We start from the raw sequence: 18,182 nt of genomic DNA, 5'->3' as shown, positions 1-18,182 counted from the left end.
AAATATATTTAAGTCTCACTGATCTTAAAAAAAAAAAAAAAAAAAAGCCTCCTGCCAGCCCCCGCCCACTCTGAGGTTCTTTCCCATCTCTCTCCCTGCATAGTCAGGTTCCTGAAAGCACAACCTCTGCTGTTCTGCAATGCACTGTGGTACCTGTTACCTCTACTTTATCCCCTCCCATTCAGTCTTTAGCCTGGTTGATTTCAGTTCCACATCCATCACTTTACTGAATGGTTTTTGGGGAGGTCACATATTATGCAGGTAGAGCTTCCCATTTTTTACCTATCATGTCTCTTGAAGCATTTCACGCCATTGCTAATCTTCTCTCCTTGAAATTTTCTTTCAAGGTTCCTTTTACAATATCCTCTCCTGGTTTGCCTCCTGTCATCCTAACTGTTCTGCTCAGTCTCCTGTTCAGATTCTTTTTCCTTGATGTTCCTCTTCCCCAGGATTTTTCTTTATATTTCAGCTGAGCTGTGTCATTCAGTTATAAGCTAGTGAGTTCCAGCTTCTCTCTTCTTTGCAAACATTTCTCATGGGTTCCTGACCCATATTTCCAAGTGCCTACTAGATATTTCTACCTGAACATCTCACAGTACCATAAGCAGCATGTCAATAAAGGAACTCCTCATCTCCCTCACGAACCCGCTGTGGTTAAATGCCATGATTATTCACTCAGCTGCCCAATCTAGAAATTGGGAAGCTTTTTCCTAGATATTTTCTCTATTTTTCCAACCTCTTACATCCACTCAGACATCCACAGATTCTACCAGCTAAATATCTCTATCTCCTTTTCTGTATACTCTGGCACTTCCTTTCATTTATATTCCCATTCTCTCTCACCTAGATGATTGCAAAAGCTCTTAACAAACCTCTTTTCCTTTATTCTTGCCTTCTCCATTCTGGTCTAGGTAGGAGCACTATAAGTGACTGAGGAGTACTGTAGAATGCTAAATTAAATCTCTTAATAATTTTTCCCCTTATTAAGATATACCTCAGACCACTCTATTGTATGGGGCTGATGTGCCCAAGAAACACGTTGGTAAAGCTGAGTATATGAAACTGCATCTCCTGTCTTTGAAAATATTTTTTCCCTACGCCTAAATGACAGCTCTAGTTTGTAGGTCTTCCTTAGGCATTCTCTCCATTATGGGGAAAAAATTAACTTTCTACAGAAATTTAGTATGAATACGTTTTAAGTAACTTGTAAACCACTGATAGGTGGCAAACTACGATTATTTTTGTTAAGAAAAATGTTGTCAGAATTATGATTCTGTTTGAGCACAAATTTTATCCCTTTCATAATTCTACACCAGCATAAGAAGTTAAGGAAGCCTGGACTAACTAGTCTTTTGAGAAAACAAACCCAAATCTTATTTTTAAAAATAAACTCTGTAATGATAAACTAAAGGAAAAGACATAAAACTATTTTTAGACCAAAGTTATTAAATCAGTCTAGTTTATCCAAACATTCACCTTAATTCTGTGAACTTGGATTCTTTTATAAAAATGTTTCTGAGTTAGAAGTTTCTTAAGAAATACTTTTTAAATCCGGCACTTTTAAAGTATAGACGTTCTCTTTTTTATTTTCTGTTAATTTTGAGAATATTAGATTTATATCATTGCCTATTTATCTCTATAAAGCAATCAGAACAGAGCATCTTTAGTTTCTGGGTGATAATAATAATTCCAGAGGTAGGAAAATACTTCTCACTCACAAGAGGCAGATGCTTTTCAAATTCCAGATACATGGACACATAAAGAGCTTCTAACTTCCAACCTGCAGTTTCAGCCACAAGTCAAAACTAAACCAAGTCACAAAAATTTACCAGTCAAGATCTCAAAAGAGCTGGCTTTCTTTATAATAGATATAAAATATGCTCTTAATTGATTTGAACTCACAAATAGTCAAACAGACAAGAATACAAAAAAACTAATTAATTAGATTCACAGATCACCAAATGATCAGACCATAAAACCAAAACTAAATTCTCAATCATTACTGCCACCAGTGGAAAATTACCTATTAGCTGTGCGGAAACCAGAAACAAACAAAAAAATCAGTAGAAGAAGTAAATTTTAAAACCTAGAAAAAAACGTCACTGAAGTTCAAATTCTGTTTGCTGCCTAGGGTCCACCCTGGAAGCCAAGAAAAGATGTACCTGGGCTTAAGTAGCCCATGAGATATATTTATTAAGCTACACAGTCAATTTGAGTTCATCAGGTTAGTCCACATGGAACTCTCAAAGGGACCACCAAAACTGTTAGCAAAGGAAATTTTTAGAAAACATTGAAACTAGAGATTTTCACCCTGGGAGGCCTTGTCATACCACTTCAGGTCCCGTCAATGACAATCATTGCCTTAGTGAGCCACCGCCATGGAACGAGAAGGACACCTTTTGCAGGTACTTTGGGGATGAGGAAAAAAGTCAGGAGTCCTTCCTGAGAAAATGTTATCAACTGGGTTGTTTGGAGAATTAAATGAGAGTATATATATGATAGTATTTTGAAATGCGTAAAGTGGTATTCACTGTTTTTTTACCTAATCAAGTTAGTCTGAAGCCAAATTTACAAGACTTCTTCAGTTGTGACTCCATAAGAATACTTGTTATCAACAGCCTAAGTTAACCTCATCTATCCCTAATCAGCTAAACACTTTCTCAAATCATAACTCAGAATTTATCGTTGATTTATTATTCCAGCAAAATGGAATTCAAACTTGCATCTATGCAAGGGTATGCCAGAATATTCTACACATTTATCCTACACGTGCCCTTGTCTATAGCAGTGCTGCACAACAGAAATAGAATGTGAACTGCCATGTGACTTAAAATTTCTAGTAGCCACATTTATAAGTAAAAAAGAAACAGGTAAAATTAATTTTAATAAATATGTTTGTTAATTTACTATTTCCAAAATGTTATCATTTAAACATGTAACCAATATCAAAATGTAAAATAAGGCATTTTACATTTTTGGAGGAAGGGTACTGAGTCTTTGAAATTCGGAGTGTATTTTATATTTACAGTGCATCTCAATTTGAACTAGCCACATTTCAAGTGCTCAATAGTGACATGTGGCTAGTAGCTACTGTTTTGGACAGATCTATAAAACTGCTTTTGTGGGGACTCAGCCCAAATATCTTATGTCACGTGGTTATAAATAAAAGTATCAGTCTAATGGTTTACTAAGTGTTTATCCTAATGGTCCAGGGAATTGTAATTTCCTCACTCCTATTCCAAGGAGTTTATGAAATAGAAAATGCATTAAAATTTGGGTCACTAAGAATTTGTTCACAAAAATAAAATACACATTAAAATAAGTGTCTGCCCTTTACTTTAGGCCTTTTAGACCTAAAGTCATTAAACTGGTTATTTGTTTCAATGTACTTAGTATAACAACAATAATATAATTGCTTAAAAATGCTAATTAACTGCATACTTCATTACGTTAAATTAAAAATATTATTTTAAGCAAACTACCAGTGAAATCACTTGTCTACAATATAAGACCCTGAAAAGATTGTTTTCCTGACAGCTGCCATTGGGCAAATCATGAATAAACTTATAGCAGCGTTTGGAGTTTCTTCAGATATTGATATTAAAAGACACATTTTACTTGGAATGTTTTTACTTTGCATCTTACCCTAGACCTATATCATGTATACAGAAGTAATTAAATCTTTTTCCCTGGCTTGCTGACCACTCAGTAACTCGTTCACCTTCCAAATTCAGTATATTCAGCCCTCCTATTCAAAACTCATTTGTCAAACATTTCATAATTTCCAAGGAAGTGATGTTTAGAATTTGAAACTTTCTGTGTAAATTATGGCTTGTTTTGAAAGCTTACCCTAAAGCCTCTTTAAACCATAATGTGTCTTTGGAAGTATATATGTATAGTACAAAGATTTTTGCCAGTGTTGTAACTAAAACCAAAAGATAGTGCTACTGAATAAAATACTGTTGTGTTTATCTTGAATACTGATGCATTGAGGACAATGCATATTTACTCAGAGGAAGATGAGAAATACTTAACCAAGAGCCTAGTGCATGGTAGGTGCATAGGTTAATTAGTGAAAACTTTTGGAAGATTCTAAAAGATACTTCTTGGTTCTTGGAAAAGAAATAGGAGAAAATAAACTTCTGGAATTAGACAAAGGCCAGTAGAAATAATGATTCCTCCATTTGTTAGAATGTGACCTTGAATTTTCTCAGATATAAAAGGGGAATAATAATTACACCTACTCTGAAGGGTGATAGTAGGGATTCAGTTAACTTAGATAATACAGAGCCTGGCACAGAAAAGTGCTTAGTAGCTGTTATTTCCCTTCCCTTTGTATTTTATTATGCTTCCAATCACTTCAAATATACATCTTTTCTTTGCTATAGTTATGTCCCAGGCACTACCTATTACCCATAAACGAGATTTGTTTTGGCTTTTAAATGGAATGAAGAGAAGGAAAAGAAGAACAGAACAGAACTACAAGAAGCGAAGGATGTAAAAGATTATTATGAGATGACTAAGCAAAAATCATGTAAGACAGAAGAATGAAGAAGTTGAGTAAAGAGAAGAGGCAACAGGGAAAGAGCATTAGATGCCCACGATGGAATTAGTTGATCTGTAATCATCTAAAAGCAAGAAAGGCTGTTAGTGTCTTCAGAGGGGACTAAGGGGTATGATAGAATAGAGAAGGACAGGTACTTTCCAGTGCAGGCAAGGTGAGTTAGTTTTCCATCACTGAAAAAGGGTTGGAAGACATGAAATGATGTTGGAGTGGATGTAATTAGGAGAAGAAAGTCTGCCATTGGCCATTTATATTGCAGGACCTAACCTGACCTTTTTAAAGCCTAATGAGTTCCAGAATTGCAATTTCTGAAATTACTGTTTACTATGTATTCATTTATACATCTTATCTCCCATGCCTAAAACTTTTCTAATATAACGGTGAAATGTCCAATCTGTTGATGTACACATGGAAAATGGCTCAATTGACAGGTGGTAGGCAAATAAATACAAAAGTTATTTAAGGTTAATATAGCACCTAATCCTCTGTGTTAGTCAGATATAAGTCAAATGAAAAAGAAAGCCTCTGCATTGTGCCTTGAAGGTAAAAGGGAAACACAATCTCCACGGTAATCAGAGCTTGAAAGATCAATACTTACTTATAAACAAATAGGTTATCAATTTCTATTAGTACCCTACCACTGTAGCAACTGGAGGCCTTCAGGAATAATGAGAATATATGTCAGTAATGTAATATGTGACCCTAAAACAGTTGTTAATCAGATCTTTTTAAAAGCTACTTAAAACACTGAAATGTGGAATTCAATATTCTCTGCTTTTAGGTGCCACCAGATTCATTCATAACTTTGTTACCGGAAATAAATATAATTCTTTAATTTCAGATTTCTTTTCACTAAGCCCATCTGTGCTATTCTTGGCATGTCTTTGTTAAGAGTTGAAAACTAGACAGGATTTTGTAATTTAGGTTGAGGTGGAGATCAGCTTTTAGCGGCTGATGATAAGAAGTACAGCTTTGCATGTATAAATGGGTTTTCACTCACATCTGTTTAATAGGTTAAAAAACCTAGAGACAAGCCTGATCCCTCTAAATTAATCTCTGCCCACTACCTACAGTGAAAATTAAATGCCTTACATCAGCATCCTGCAATAATAAAGTGGGTTCTGAAGATACAACTTTTTGGTCAAACTACTAGTAGTTAAGAACTGAAAAGAAAACCCGTATCTTACTCTCACCCACCATACTCCATCTCTCAACAATACCTTGTATGTTTAGGTGTATTTAACACACATTTGTTAAACATTGTTAGCCATGTGTTGTGCTTGGGGCTGGGGATAGAGAGATAAATAAGGCCTTAGGAACTGGCAGTCTGGTGGGAAGTCCAACAGTGAATACTTGGACTTGTGTAAAGCTGGTAGTCATTTTCATAACTCTATGTCAGGTAAGACACATCAAGCTTTCTCTGTGTTATTTCATTTAATCTTATTTAATCCCATAATTCCCTCAAGGTATTGTCGTTCCCAGTTTACATAGATGAAGGAATGGAGACAGTTACTTGACACAGTTACTTAAGGTTAAGTAAGCTTGCCCAAGATAGAGAAATAGTTCCACCAAGATTCAAACTTAAATCTGTCATATTTCATTCAGTTTACCATTGCTGCATCTAGAATTTTTATATCCCCATTTTAATATAATTTAGTGACAGATATATTGTTTTCACTACCTTATTTTTAATAGTGAATTAAACATCTAAAAAGCAAATAAATTAGTGAAAGACATGTCATGTAATTTTTTTCTAACTTAATTTCACTAAGATTTATTTATTTCTCATGTCACTTAAAATCCTAAACAGCAATACGGACTTCTTGGATGCATATCTGATTTTCAGGTGAATCAATACTGTCTCCCTTACTTGTATATTGTTTTTTCATTGTTGATCTCATCTCTTTCATCACCCTTTTCTCTCATCCAACACTGAACGTGAAATAGTGGCAACATATTACAAGTTTACAAAATTGATGACATCTGGCCGTACTGAATTTCAGGGAGATATTGAGGAAGATCAGTATTTGTTGCTCTTACCCCAACAGCCAGCCCTTAAGGTTAGTGGCAAGAAGGGGAGTTTAAGGGGGCAAAGTACGTCCCCTTTGTACATCCATACAAAGGAATTGTAAAGCATACAAAGGAAAGAACAGAGATTACATATTAAAGAAAGAGGACTAAAATATTTTGGAAAATGTCATGTAGGTTTCTTAGCATTATTGAACCTGGGAATGACATGTCATTCGTCCTAGACTTGAGAGAGAAGAATTAAAGCAGGGAAAAGGAAATATGTATTTATCTTTGCTATAATTGTAGTTAAGACATCCTTAGCAGGAATGAATGTTATTTAATCCTTTTAAACTTGGAAGCAAATTTAATGACATCAAAAACATAAGAACAAACTAAGAACTCCCAGTGTGAGAACTCCCAACTTAAGAATTACAGAAAAAACATTAAAATTAAATGCATTAGGACATTGAAATAAAGTTATTCCTAGGTTTTCTGCTATAGGAACATGTACTGGATGGCAGACACTGTGTTATCCAAAGGTAATAGTCACAGAATACAAAAAGGTCTAATTTATCTACTGTCATTTGTGCTTACTTTATTCTTCGTTCAACAGATTATATATTGAGCAACTTCTATGTACCAGGAGTTGTTCTAAGTGTTGGAGATAAAACAATGAATAAGGTAGATACGGAACCTACTCGTAGTGGGGAATATAGACAGATTAACAATCAATTAAAATCAGTGTGATAAATGTTTCAGTGCTGTTTGAGGAAATACAGATTGCTATTTGAGCATACTGGAGAGCCGTGGTAGTGCAAGGAAAGTTTTTCAGGAGAAAATGACATCATGGCTGAGTCTTAAAGGATAAAAAGAACGTAGGTCAGAATAGTGAAATAAATGGGTAAGTTTATACCCAGCCTAGGGAACATCACATACAATGGACAAGAGGTGAGAGTAGTGTGGCAAGATTTTAGAATGTGAAGAGGGGAATGGTGAGAGATAAGATTAAGCAGGTTCCAGATCATTCAGGCCCTTGTAAAACAAATTAGGTAGTTTAGACTTTCTCCTAATCACTCCCAAGAGCTATTGAAGGTTTTTAAGCAGGGATTTGCATTTTAAAAACATCATCAGACCATAAGGTGGTACTAATACTTTCGTAGTCTTTCACAGGTAATCTAAGATGGACATTCTCTACCTAATTCCACACTGCAGTGATCAGTACGAGTGATTTTTGTGATCAGTATCAGAGTGATTTTTCTTATTGAGTGTTAGTATATGTATAGCCTTAATTATTAGAAAGAAAAATCCAACTTACGAATTGTCATTAATGCAAAATTATTTATCAGAAAATCATAGAGCACTGGAACCCCATCATTTCACGGATGAGAAGACCAGAAGCAAAGTGACCTGCCGGAGTTGCAGACTGACAACTGCTGCCTTGGCCTAGTCAAGCCCAGACGGGCAACTCCTACTGCCTTAATTTGGGGGCATCTTTCTAGGACCCTGCTCTGCCTCCACACCTCGAAGGGTTTTAAAGATAGCCATGTTTCACAAAGGAACGAGGGCAGCTGTGTTTAGAGTGGTCAAATTGCTGATTCTGTTTTTTTGCTTAGGAACCTTTCACAACCTTCTTCCTCAATGCAAATGATGGAAAATTTGATCATCCAGATCGAACCTTCTCGTCCGTTGCAAGGTCTTGGAGAACTAGTCAGAGAGATACTTCTGATGTAAAGGTAGGCTCTTTTATTTGTTGATATTCATTAAATTTCAAAATATGTGGAAATTTTGATTTTTAAGTGGGTATGTATAAGACATTTTATATTGCAGCTTTGTTCCATCATATTAAAATTATATGGTACATCTAACCTTAAAGGAAATAATTTTAAACATTATAGAAAATAACCGAAAATTATTTTATATTACCCAGTGAAGGTGTTTTCGTTATTTCAAAACATTCCTACCTAATTTAGATTGAATAATCAGGAGATGTGAAAAGCCTATAAATTGCCTTTCCTGCTGTTAACTCAATATTTGGTCCATTCCATAAAACACAGCAGGAATTGGATTTGACCTTAATGTGTCATATTGTTGTAGCTTGCCGGGCTTGGGGTTTGCGTAGCCTGGGGCAATTAATAAAGCATTAATGACAAGACCCATTTAAAATGTAGGCTTTTCTGTATAGCCTTAGCTTTTACTTGACTGTGCCTGGGGATACTATGCAACAATACACATTAGATTAAACCAACACACACACAATATCCAGAAACAGCCAGAGAGCAGAGTAATTTTACAGTTGGTACTGCTTAGCTATTGTTAAATACAAAGATTTGTTATTCATTTATATGGGCTCCTATTTTAAAAAAGAAAAACTTTGTATTCAAAGCAATAATATATATTTGTTCTCTCATTTGTCTCATTTTTTTTTCCGGATAATAAGGTTACATGGCCAGGTTATTGCATAGGTAAATGTGTTTCTTATTTTAAGCTCATTTTCTTCAAGGCACATTTTTTTCCCATTACTGTCACTCAGTATAAAAATGTTATGGTATCATTCCATTTAGAGCCTTAAACCAACAAAAGTTAGTGAGTTAAAATCAAAATTGTCATTTACATATTTATGCTTCTCTATTGCAAAACATTTGTAAAAGGCAATTTCAGTGTTACTGAACTACAATTGGATGAATACAAGTCTTGTTCAGTATATTTCCAAAGCAGAAAATAAAGGAAATGGAGCCAAGTAGATAGTAACATATCTGTGTGTTTTACTTGTTGTCATCAAACTTTACATAAATGAGTATTTATTCATACAACATATTTACATTTGTAGAAAAAATAAGAGAATTTAATATGCATCCTTACTATATTAAGCTTTGAAGTTCTAACGGTCTTACAACTTTGTTGAGACCTAAACTCTAAAATATCCATAAGCCATCATTTAAAATGATTTGTTACCAGTGAAGTCAAGGAGGGAGTCTGTTTCTTATATAATAACGCTTTGAGAATTAATACAGAAAATGGGAGTCCATAGGCTCCCATTGAACAGTAGTATCCAGAATTCACACAATGTTCATAAAAAGCACTCAAATATTTTGTATGTGAATTACATATTCTCATCTATAATTGAAGGCTTCTTATCGCAGCTAAGATTATTGATATTTTAAATCAGAGCTATATCCATATTATATCAGCCTATTTCAAATGAAAATGCCTGCTCACTGTTATTTGACATCATCACACATATACATACACAAAAATTGGCTTTTCAACTTAATTCAGAGATCCACCCTCACATGCCCACACACATACTGGGGTCAGTCATTCTAATTTTTATATACAGTTTTAGATTTCACTTCCTAGCCTGAGAATTTCACTGATGCTTTATACCACCAGTCTCTGATAACCAATGCCCTGTACTGGGCTTTTTCCTCTAAATTCTCCCAGGAATTTTCCTCTTCACAACCCTTGCAGAAACATTTACATTTTATTACTAATTGTATTTGGGGGGCTCCTGGGGTCACATCATCCAAGACAAAGACCAATGTGGCTATCACTAACTTGGGAGTTTTTTTGTTTTTTTATCCTCAAGCAGCTGTACTGAACACAAACATGCAGCTTTTTTTTTTCCCCAAAGACTTAATTAGTTCATAAGAAGCTCATTTCCCCAGGTTGACATTACACAGATCGCTCTCATTTTCAGCTCTCTTACCGCCGCTTGTGAACCTTTCATATTATATGTTAATACATCTTAGATATCTTGCCATGTAGACTTCCCCTTTCTTTTTAAAGGCAGCATGCTACAAATATACAATAATTTATATATGTGATCTCTGGTTGATGGAGAATCTTTCTCCCTGATTGTTACTATGAAACACAAGGCTATAGTGAACATCTTTGCACAGACATCCTGATGGACTCCTTCTATATACATAAAGGCTAATTCCTATTAATGGGACTGATGGCTCAAAGTCAATATACTTTTTTTATTTTTTAAGATATTGCCAAACCATCATCCTCAAAGATGAAAATTCACTCCGTACAGCAGTGTGCAAGGGTACCTCCTTCCCCATGCCCCCTACACCCATCATCACTATTGTATTAAACAATGGAACTTCTGCTAGTCTGGCAAGTGAAAAATTAAGTTATATTTGTTTTAGTTTGCATTTTTTTTTCTGAGTGAAGTTGAACATTTTTCATGTACTTATTGACCTGTACACTGACTCCTATCTTTTGCTCATTTTTCAGTTGGGTCACATGTCTTTTTCTTACTGATTTGAAAAAGATCTTTGAAGTTGCAGAAGGTTCCATTGCAAATAGGGTTTCTCAGTCGTCTTAGCTTTGTTATGGTTCGTTTAATGTGTGTGTGCGTGTGCGCGTGCCTGTGTGTGTGCGTGTGTGTGTGTGCATGTGTGTGTGTATGTGTGTGTGTGTCCAGTCAAATATATTTATATTCCCCTTTATAGCCTCAGAATTTGGGATCCTCATGACCAGAGTATTAAAGAGAAGATAAGACTTTTGGTAATAACTAGTGCTAACTTGAGAATCTTCTGAATTCATGATTAAACCTGATTTATCAGAGAAAAATATGTTGCTACGAGTAGTAATTGTTTTGCTACTTGTGTGTTAAAACCTAAAGTTTTTATCTCTTATTTCTAAGCTGTTAAAACACAGCATTTCATGTATTTTTTAAGGAAGCGTGTTCCCATTTCCAGAGAAGAAAAGTATCTCTGTAATGTCTACTAACTTAGTCAGTTAATCACATAGGAGAGAACTAGGATGCAGTAGATGGTTTTATTCTGTCTGTCTCTATTAATGTCAGTCTCTTCCTGTGCTAATGAATGCAAGCTGGGAAGAAGGAGTGCTGTTGAAGTGACCTTTCAGGAGAGAGGTCTCTGGAGTTGAGTCAGACTAGTTAGTTTTTACTTTATTATTATTTTTTAAATTTCTTTCCCTCTAGCCTAGTCTTGGTAACAATGACATTCAACTTACTGAAGTTCTTACACTAATTTTCCTTAATGCCTTCAAAAGTTGTTATATTACTTTTAGAATAGCTATGTAGATGTCAGAAAAGGTAGCTGTGACAAAATGTCATTAAGGTGACATAGTGTAAATTAATACAGTTAATGGAGGTGCTCGCCACTGACTCATTGACCCATTATGAGCTCTTGTGGAATTAATGAATGCCAGGGCATCAGTCTTTTGAAAAAAAAAAAAAAAGAAAGAAAAGAGATGGCAGCTTTAAAACCTTGCAATGAATTATATTAGAAAAGTGAAAACGTCTGGATCGGATTTGATTTCACTAGGAAGCCATAAAATGGTACTCTCTCTCAGCAAAATATATTAAACTGAAATGTCAGATTTGATGCAATAGGTATACAATTATGATAGTGTTAATAGTGGTCTTCTATCATTCTAAGACATACTTTCAGGTCCAATTTCTCAGCAGCTTGAACTTGTCATAAGCTTATAAATTAGGAATTGCATTTGAGGATATGTTCTTATTTTTTCACAGAATGTATATAATACTATTAACTATACCGTGGGGTTTTAGCGTAACTGCTAAAATAAACTAGAAATCACATTTATAGACACAAAATGCCTGCTGTAATGTTCATTTTGCCATTCCTTTAGTAATATTTGGTGTTTTCCTGCACTGTTTTTCATTTAGGAAATTTTAAACTACTTGGACTTTTTCCTTAAAGAGAAGCTGATTAACAGAAATTTGTCAATGGGAAGAGAGTCAGCAGAACAGCAGTTATCTTAAGCAGGCAATCTAGCGTCTAATGTGCCTCTGTAGGAGTACACTTACACATTATAAAAATAAACCCATCTTTTAAAATAATACTGAATAGTTTTCAAACATGTTTTTGTTGGTTGTTTGATACAGTCCTTGAAACAATCCTATGAGGTAGTAGTCATTAACCCTATTTTGTAAAGGAGGTTCATGAATATTAAGTGACTCACCTAAGTTCACACTCAGGCAGGTAAAGAGGAAGCCAGTACTAGCACAGAGTCTGTCCAGTTATTTAAGCTGCTTCATATCCAAGAGGATTTTAAGAATGGGAGCTGCAAGGCCACTTCATGCCTAGGCCCGGAAGTCACATCATGTTACTTCCACAGCATTGTATTGCTCAAAGCAAGTCATGGGGCCCGCCCAGAATAAGGAAGCGTAGACATGGACTCCACTTCCTGATGAGCTGGGTTGCAAAGTCACATTTCAAGAGGTCACTGAGGGTGGAGGGATTACTGTGCCCATCTTCAGAGACAATCTACCACAGTCCTCCGAATCTGGTCAAAATTCACATTCCTCCTACATGTAAAATATACTCAACTTGTTCCCCACAAGTCCCATCCCAGTATTTGTATCAGACTGAAAACTTGGTATCTCGATGTCTACATAAGCTCCAGATACAGATAAGGCACAGCAATTCCTAATTTGGAGACCTAGGAACTAAAAAGACAAATTATCTGTCCCATGTACACACAACATGTGGTGGTAAGACAGAACAGTTAAACTTCAGTAGAAACTCCATTCAAAAAGGGGAGAATGTGGAAGGTACATAGCAGTCAATGGTTCATAGCAGTTCTGAAACCCAGCCAAGAACAAGTTATCAATTACCTAGACTGCAGGGACAGGGACTGTCCATGGATTAGGGCCCAGGTCTGTTATCTGGGCTTGGCTCCCTAATTCATTATTTTCCATGGCTCTTGGTTACTTCCTCTGGGACATTGGCTTTGCCCTCTGAATCATTCTTTTGTTTCCAGAAGAAATAAGCATGGTTTGCAGCTGAGTATCTTTCTCTGCATGCTTCCTGACCATAGAAAGTTAGGGCCAAAGCCTCATATTCCCAAATTGGTACAGCAGGTTTAAAACTGTGTAGCCTTTCTGTGTATCAAATTAGAGAAAGCTAATACTCACAAATCCTTTTGGAACAGGATTCTCTCTTTCAAGCTGTGAATTAGGATACTGTTTATAATGCCCTAAGAATCCTTCTCTCTAGTGAATCACTCTGTGTAGCTGAGCAAGTCTGAAAAACACTACCTGAAATTTTAACTTTTATAAAAGGGTTTTACAGGCACACCCTTGATTTTAGCTTTATTCTATGGCCATATTTTACTTGTTGCACCTTGAAATTGATCTTCCTCCTGAACCTATGTCTTATTTTGAGAATCTTTTGCCAACTGAAGAGAGTGTTCTAGGCCCTTCTGTTTCTTGAAATACTGCTTCAAAACTGAACAGTTTCTTCCTGAGTTCATCTCTCTCTTGGAAAGCTGATCTCTTTTGCATAGCTTACACCATTAGATGAAACCACTGGTCACTTTCGGCATTCTGCCTGGAAATCTTCTAAATCAGAAGCACATGCTTATTAGGTACTTTTTCTGTCTTTGAAATTATTGCAGAAGACAATGTTAATTTTCCACCACTACTTAAGAGGGACTGCTTCCAATAACAACTTCCTTGCTGATCTTCCAGACCCCCCCAGGCTCCTCACCACCCCTCCCACCTCTGCCTGCTGCCTCATCCCAAGCCAGAATCATGTGTTAAATTCTTTTTGTTACTTTAGCACTCCACTCTGAGGATTCAGTTTCTGTTTTGGTCATTTATGACTTTGTAACAAATCACCCCAAAACCTATAGGCTTAAAACAACTATTTATTCATCGACAATTATGCAATCAGAGTTAAGGCTCAAAAAGGACAGCTAACCTCTAAGCCACACAGTGACAGTGGGGCAGCTTGACTGGGCGGCAGAATCTACAGTGGCTTTGCTCACATGTCTTGTGCCTCATCTGAGATGGCTGGAACAGCCAGGAACTGCCTGGGCATGTCTGTCTCTATCACATGTTTCTCTAGCAAGGGAGCCACTCTATTGCATGTGGTAACTGGCTTCTAAGAGGACTAAAATAAAAGCTGCCAGGCCTCTTAACTCTTAGGCTCCCCTAAGAAGACTTGCAGTATCACCTTGTCACATTCTGTGTGTTGAAACAAGCCAGGCCATATTCAGACACGGGGGAAATAGACTCCACCTCTTTATGGGAGGAGTAAACTGGAGATGCCAAAGGGCTCACTCATGGGATGGGAGGACTGTTACAGCCATCTATGATAAAACTCTGTGAGTTACCAATTTTAAAGATATTTTAAGTACTAGTTTGGTTTGTACCATTCTCTACAGTCTGAGTGTGCATTTAGACATAAACCAAAATCTCATGAGCAAGCAATTTATAAAATACATCTGATTAGTTTAGGTAATATATTTAGTCCATATATATGTCAACTTTAAATAACCATATTCAGAAAATATGATTAAGTGTAAAGTTTGTTTGAGCTCAAAGCTTGAGAATGGTTACCCCGTAACATAGGTTCAAGTAGCCCTGAATATACACTCTGATTAGCAGCAATCATAAATGGGTTTTTAAGAAAAAAAAAAGAGGAGGCAGGTCCTAAGTTGCTTACCAAGAATTTACATTAAAATAAGATAAGCCATTGGCTATACATTGTTCTTTGTATCACCGATTTCAGGAACATGAAGATAATGGGTAAGGCAGCTGGTCAGAAACAAAATGCCTTTTTAAACAGTTGCTCTCCAGGCTTGGGTTGAGGAGGCAGTGAGTGACTGAAGTCCCACACGCACGTCTCTCTAGACCTGATGAATTTTTGCATGCCTCACATAACTCAGACTGCTGTGAGCTATTTTTTTCCTCATATTTGCTAAAAATACTTGCATCATCTGAACTGTCTACATAGCTATTCATTAAAACACAAACATCCATAGTGACAGAACTTTTTTACTGAATTAGAGGATGCACTTTGGTACTGGGTAAACTCTAGTGCCAGAGGTAATATTTTTGATCTGTGCCCCTAAAAAAAATTGAGACCAAATAGCTTCTAGAGTATATTTTATATAAAGTTATGAAATGTATTATTTTATAAACATTATTTCATTTAGTCCTCACATGTACCCTAAAAGTTAATTGCTGACATCACCACCATGTTACTTATCAATAAACTTTTTGTCAAAAGGTTAAGAAACCTGCCCAAGCTAGCAAGAAGTCTGGATTTGAACTCAGACCTGTTTGATTCTGATGTACATAAGGTAACATTTCCCTGGTAGAAGAAGGGACAATCCCAATGCTGCTGCCTGCCCAGCTTCCCCCTTTATCTTCAACGCACTGGTAGCCATGAGGTTCCTCTTCTTTAAGAAACACACTTTGAGCTGGGTATGGTGGTTCATGCCTGTAATCGCAGCACTTGGAAAGGCAGAGGTGGGCAGATCACTTGAGATCAAGAGTTCGAGACTAGCCTGGCCAACATGGCGAAACCCTAGCTCTACTAAAAATACAAAACTTAGCCGTTGTGGCACACACCTATAATCCCAGCTACTCGAGATGCTGAGGCTCAAGAATCGCTTGAACCTGGGAGGCAGAGGTTGTAGTGAGCCGAGATCGCACCACTGCACTCCAGCCTGGGTGACAGAGCAAAACTGCGTCTCAACAACAACAAAAAAAGAAACACACTTTGAAAACCAGGGCCTGCAAAGTTTTTAATCAACATTTCAATGCCTGAAATTTACGATATGGTAAACATATAGTAATCTTGATTCATTTTTAATTTCACAAATATTTATGGATTACATATGATATGTTAGCACCATTCTTAGCAAGATAGACAAGGTCTCCACCTTTTGGGATTTCTATTATGATGGGACATGCAAGCATACAACAATAAATAGAGAAAATAATCATTGCTATGCAGAAAATTAAAACAGAGTAATGTCATATAGAATGACTAGATGGTGGCCGGATGTGGTGGCTCACGCCTGTAATCCCAGCCCTTTGGGAGGCTGAGGCAGGCAGATCATGAGGTCAAGAGTTCAAGACCAGCCTGGCCAATATGGTGAAACCCCATCTCTACTAAAAATACAAAAATTAGTCAGGTGTGGTGGCACATGCCTGTAGTCCCAGCTACTCGGGAGGCTGAGGCAGAAGAATTGCTTGAACCCAGGAGGCAGAGGTTGCAATGAGCTGAGAGCATGCCATTGCACTCCAGCCTGGGCGGCAGAGAAGACTCCATTGCAAAAAAAAAAGAATGACTGGATTGTTACTTTAAAAGGCAAAATACAGAATATAGGAGCAGGAAACCTGGATTTAAAGTATCTGGGTTTGATTTTTGGCCTTACTACCAATTTGCAGTGCAGCCATTAGCAAATTACCCACCCAATCTTTACCTCAGTGTTCAGGTCTATAAAGTGGGAATAATGAGAACACCTACTTCACAAACTTTTTGTGAAGATTAAAAAAATATATGTAAAGCACTTAGAACAGTGCCAAGACATAGAAAGGTACCAAAATAAATGTTACCTGCTGGTTTAAAACAGAATGACTACAGGTAACATTTAAGTTGATTCCTGGCTTCGGAGCACAGATGTAGTAATTGTCATCTTGCATATAACCAGTTGAATCTCAGAGATGAAACGCTCATATTCTTTGGTTTATATTTTTAAAACAACAAATCTTTTCAATAATGGAATTGTGAATATAAATTATACTAATGTCTTGTGTTTACATACTAACTTTAAATAAAAATTGCTGTTTGAAACAAGATTGTAAAACAATAAAACTGAGACCAAAAAAAGTCTCCCCTCTGCTGCTTCAGCTACTTCTCTCTAGACTTCTTGTGATTTCACTTCCTCTACTATCCCCTTCACAAAACTCCAAACTATCCCCAACTCTGGACTTCAGGTTCAGAGAGCTTTAGTCACTGATAGCTCTGGTGTTTGAAACCTCTAGGGGCTCTGCAAATAAGCTGTGCTTCAGAAGTTTCTTTCTATCTGTGTTTAAAACATGACTGTTTAGTGATTGTTTTCATTATGAGAAATCTGGGAGAGTTTCTTTGTCCCTTCAAACATCAGGCCTCTAACAGCTTACATCTATATCTTAGTTAATGCCCTAATTTATGACCACATTTTGGGTGGCCTGATAAGAATGGAGCCAAAAAAACCATCCTTACTTAGAAGGGTGTCCTGAAGGCCCTGGTAACACTACTTCTTTCTATGACTAGCCCCAGTTAGGGCCTCCTTGAATGATCCTACTGGAGTATTCTTCCTCCTGCCCTTCTAAAGAACCATCAAGACAGATCTTTCTAGGCCTGCATTGTTCTTTGATGGAGGCCAGCTGTTAGTGCCCTTCTTTCTAGAGTGCCTAAATGAAAATGAAATTAGTCTTCTGCCACTTCTGCAGTTTGAGAACAATTCTGATGGCAACTTTAAAATCAACTTTTTCTGTATTTAAATTGAGCTATTTTATACTTTTGAGCCTTTTAAATGTAACTTGAATAAGCAAGATAACATTTTTTAAACAGAAAAGTTTCCCCTTAAAAGGCAGATTTCATGTCAGGGTTTATATCCCTTTCCTTTTATTTAATAAAGTTCTTCATTCACTCTTTCCCCATCTTGAGGCATTTTTCCGACCATCTGCATATTCCCCAGAAGATTTCCAGTCTTATTAAAATAACTTCATCCAATATCTTTAATAGTTTAATATTAAATGAGCACCTGCTGCACGCAAAGTATAGCACCGAGAGCTACGAAGGATCCAACAAAACATAAACCTCAC

General features: G+C 36.5%; 1 protein-coding gene across 7 annotated transcripts in view; it reads left to right on the top strand.

Annotated features, from left to right (window-relative positions):
• The window catches only part of NBEA (neurobeachin), a 736,578-nt gene that overhangs the window by 648,811 nt on the left and 69,585 nt on the right, over nucleotides 1-18,182 (top strand). For all 7 annotated transcript variants that reach the window (XM_058437671.1, XM_058437670.1, XM_032150485.2 and 4 more), the window contains one exon: nucleotides 8,188-8,307. In XM_058437671.1, coding sequence (XP_058293654.1) covers nucleotides 8,188-8,307 — 120 coding nt within the window. The remainder of the gene's footprint in view (nucleotides 1-8,187; nucleotides 8,308-18,182) is intronic.

This window comes from Hylobates moloch, unplaced genomic scaffold (genome assembly GCF_009828535.3).
Source record: "Hylobates moloch isolate HMO894 unplaced genomic scaffold, HMol_V3 SCAFFOLD_4, whole genome shotgun sequence".
NCBI classification, from domain to species: domain Eukaryota; kingdom Metazoa; phylum Chordata; class Mammalia; order Primates; family Hylobatidae; genus Hylobates; species Hylobates moloch.
The sequence above is the reverse complement of the archived record's forward strand: the minus strand, read 5'-3'. Positions and strand labels throughout refer to the sequence as shown.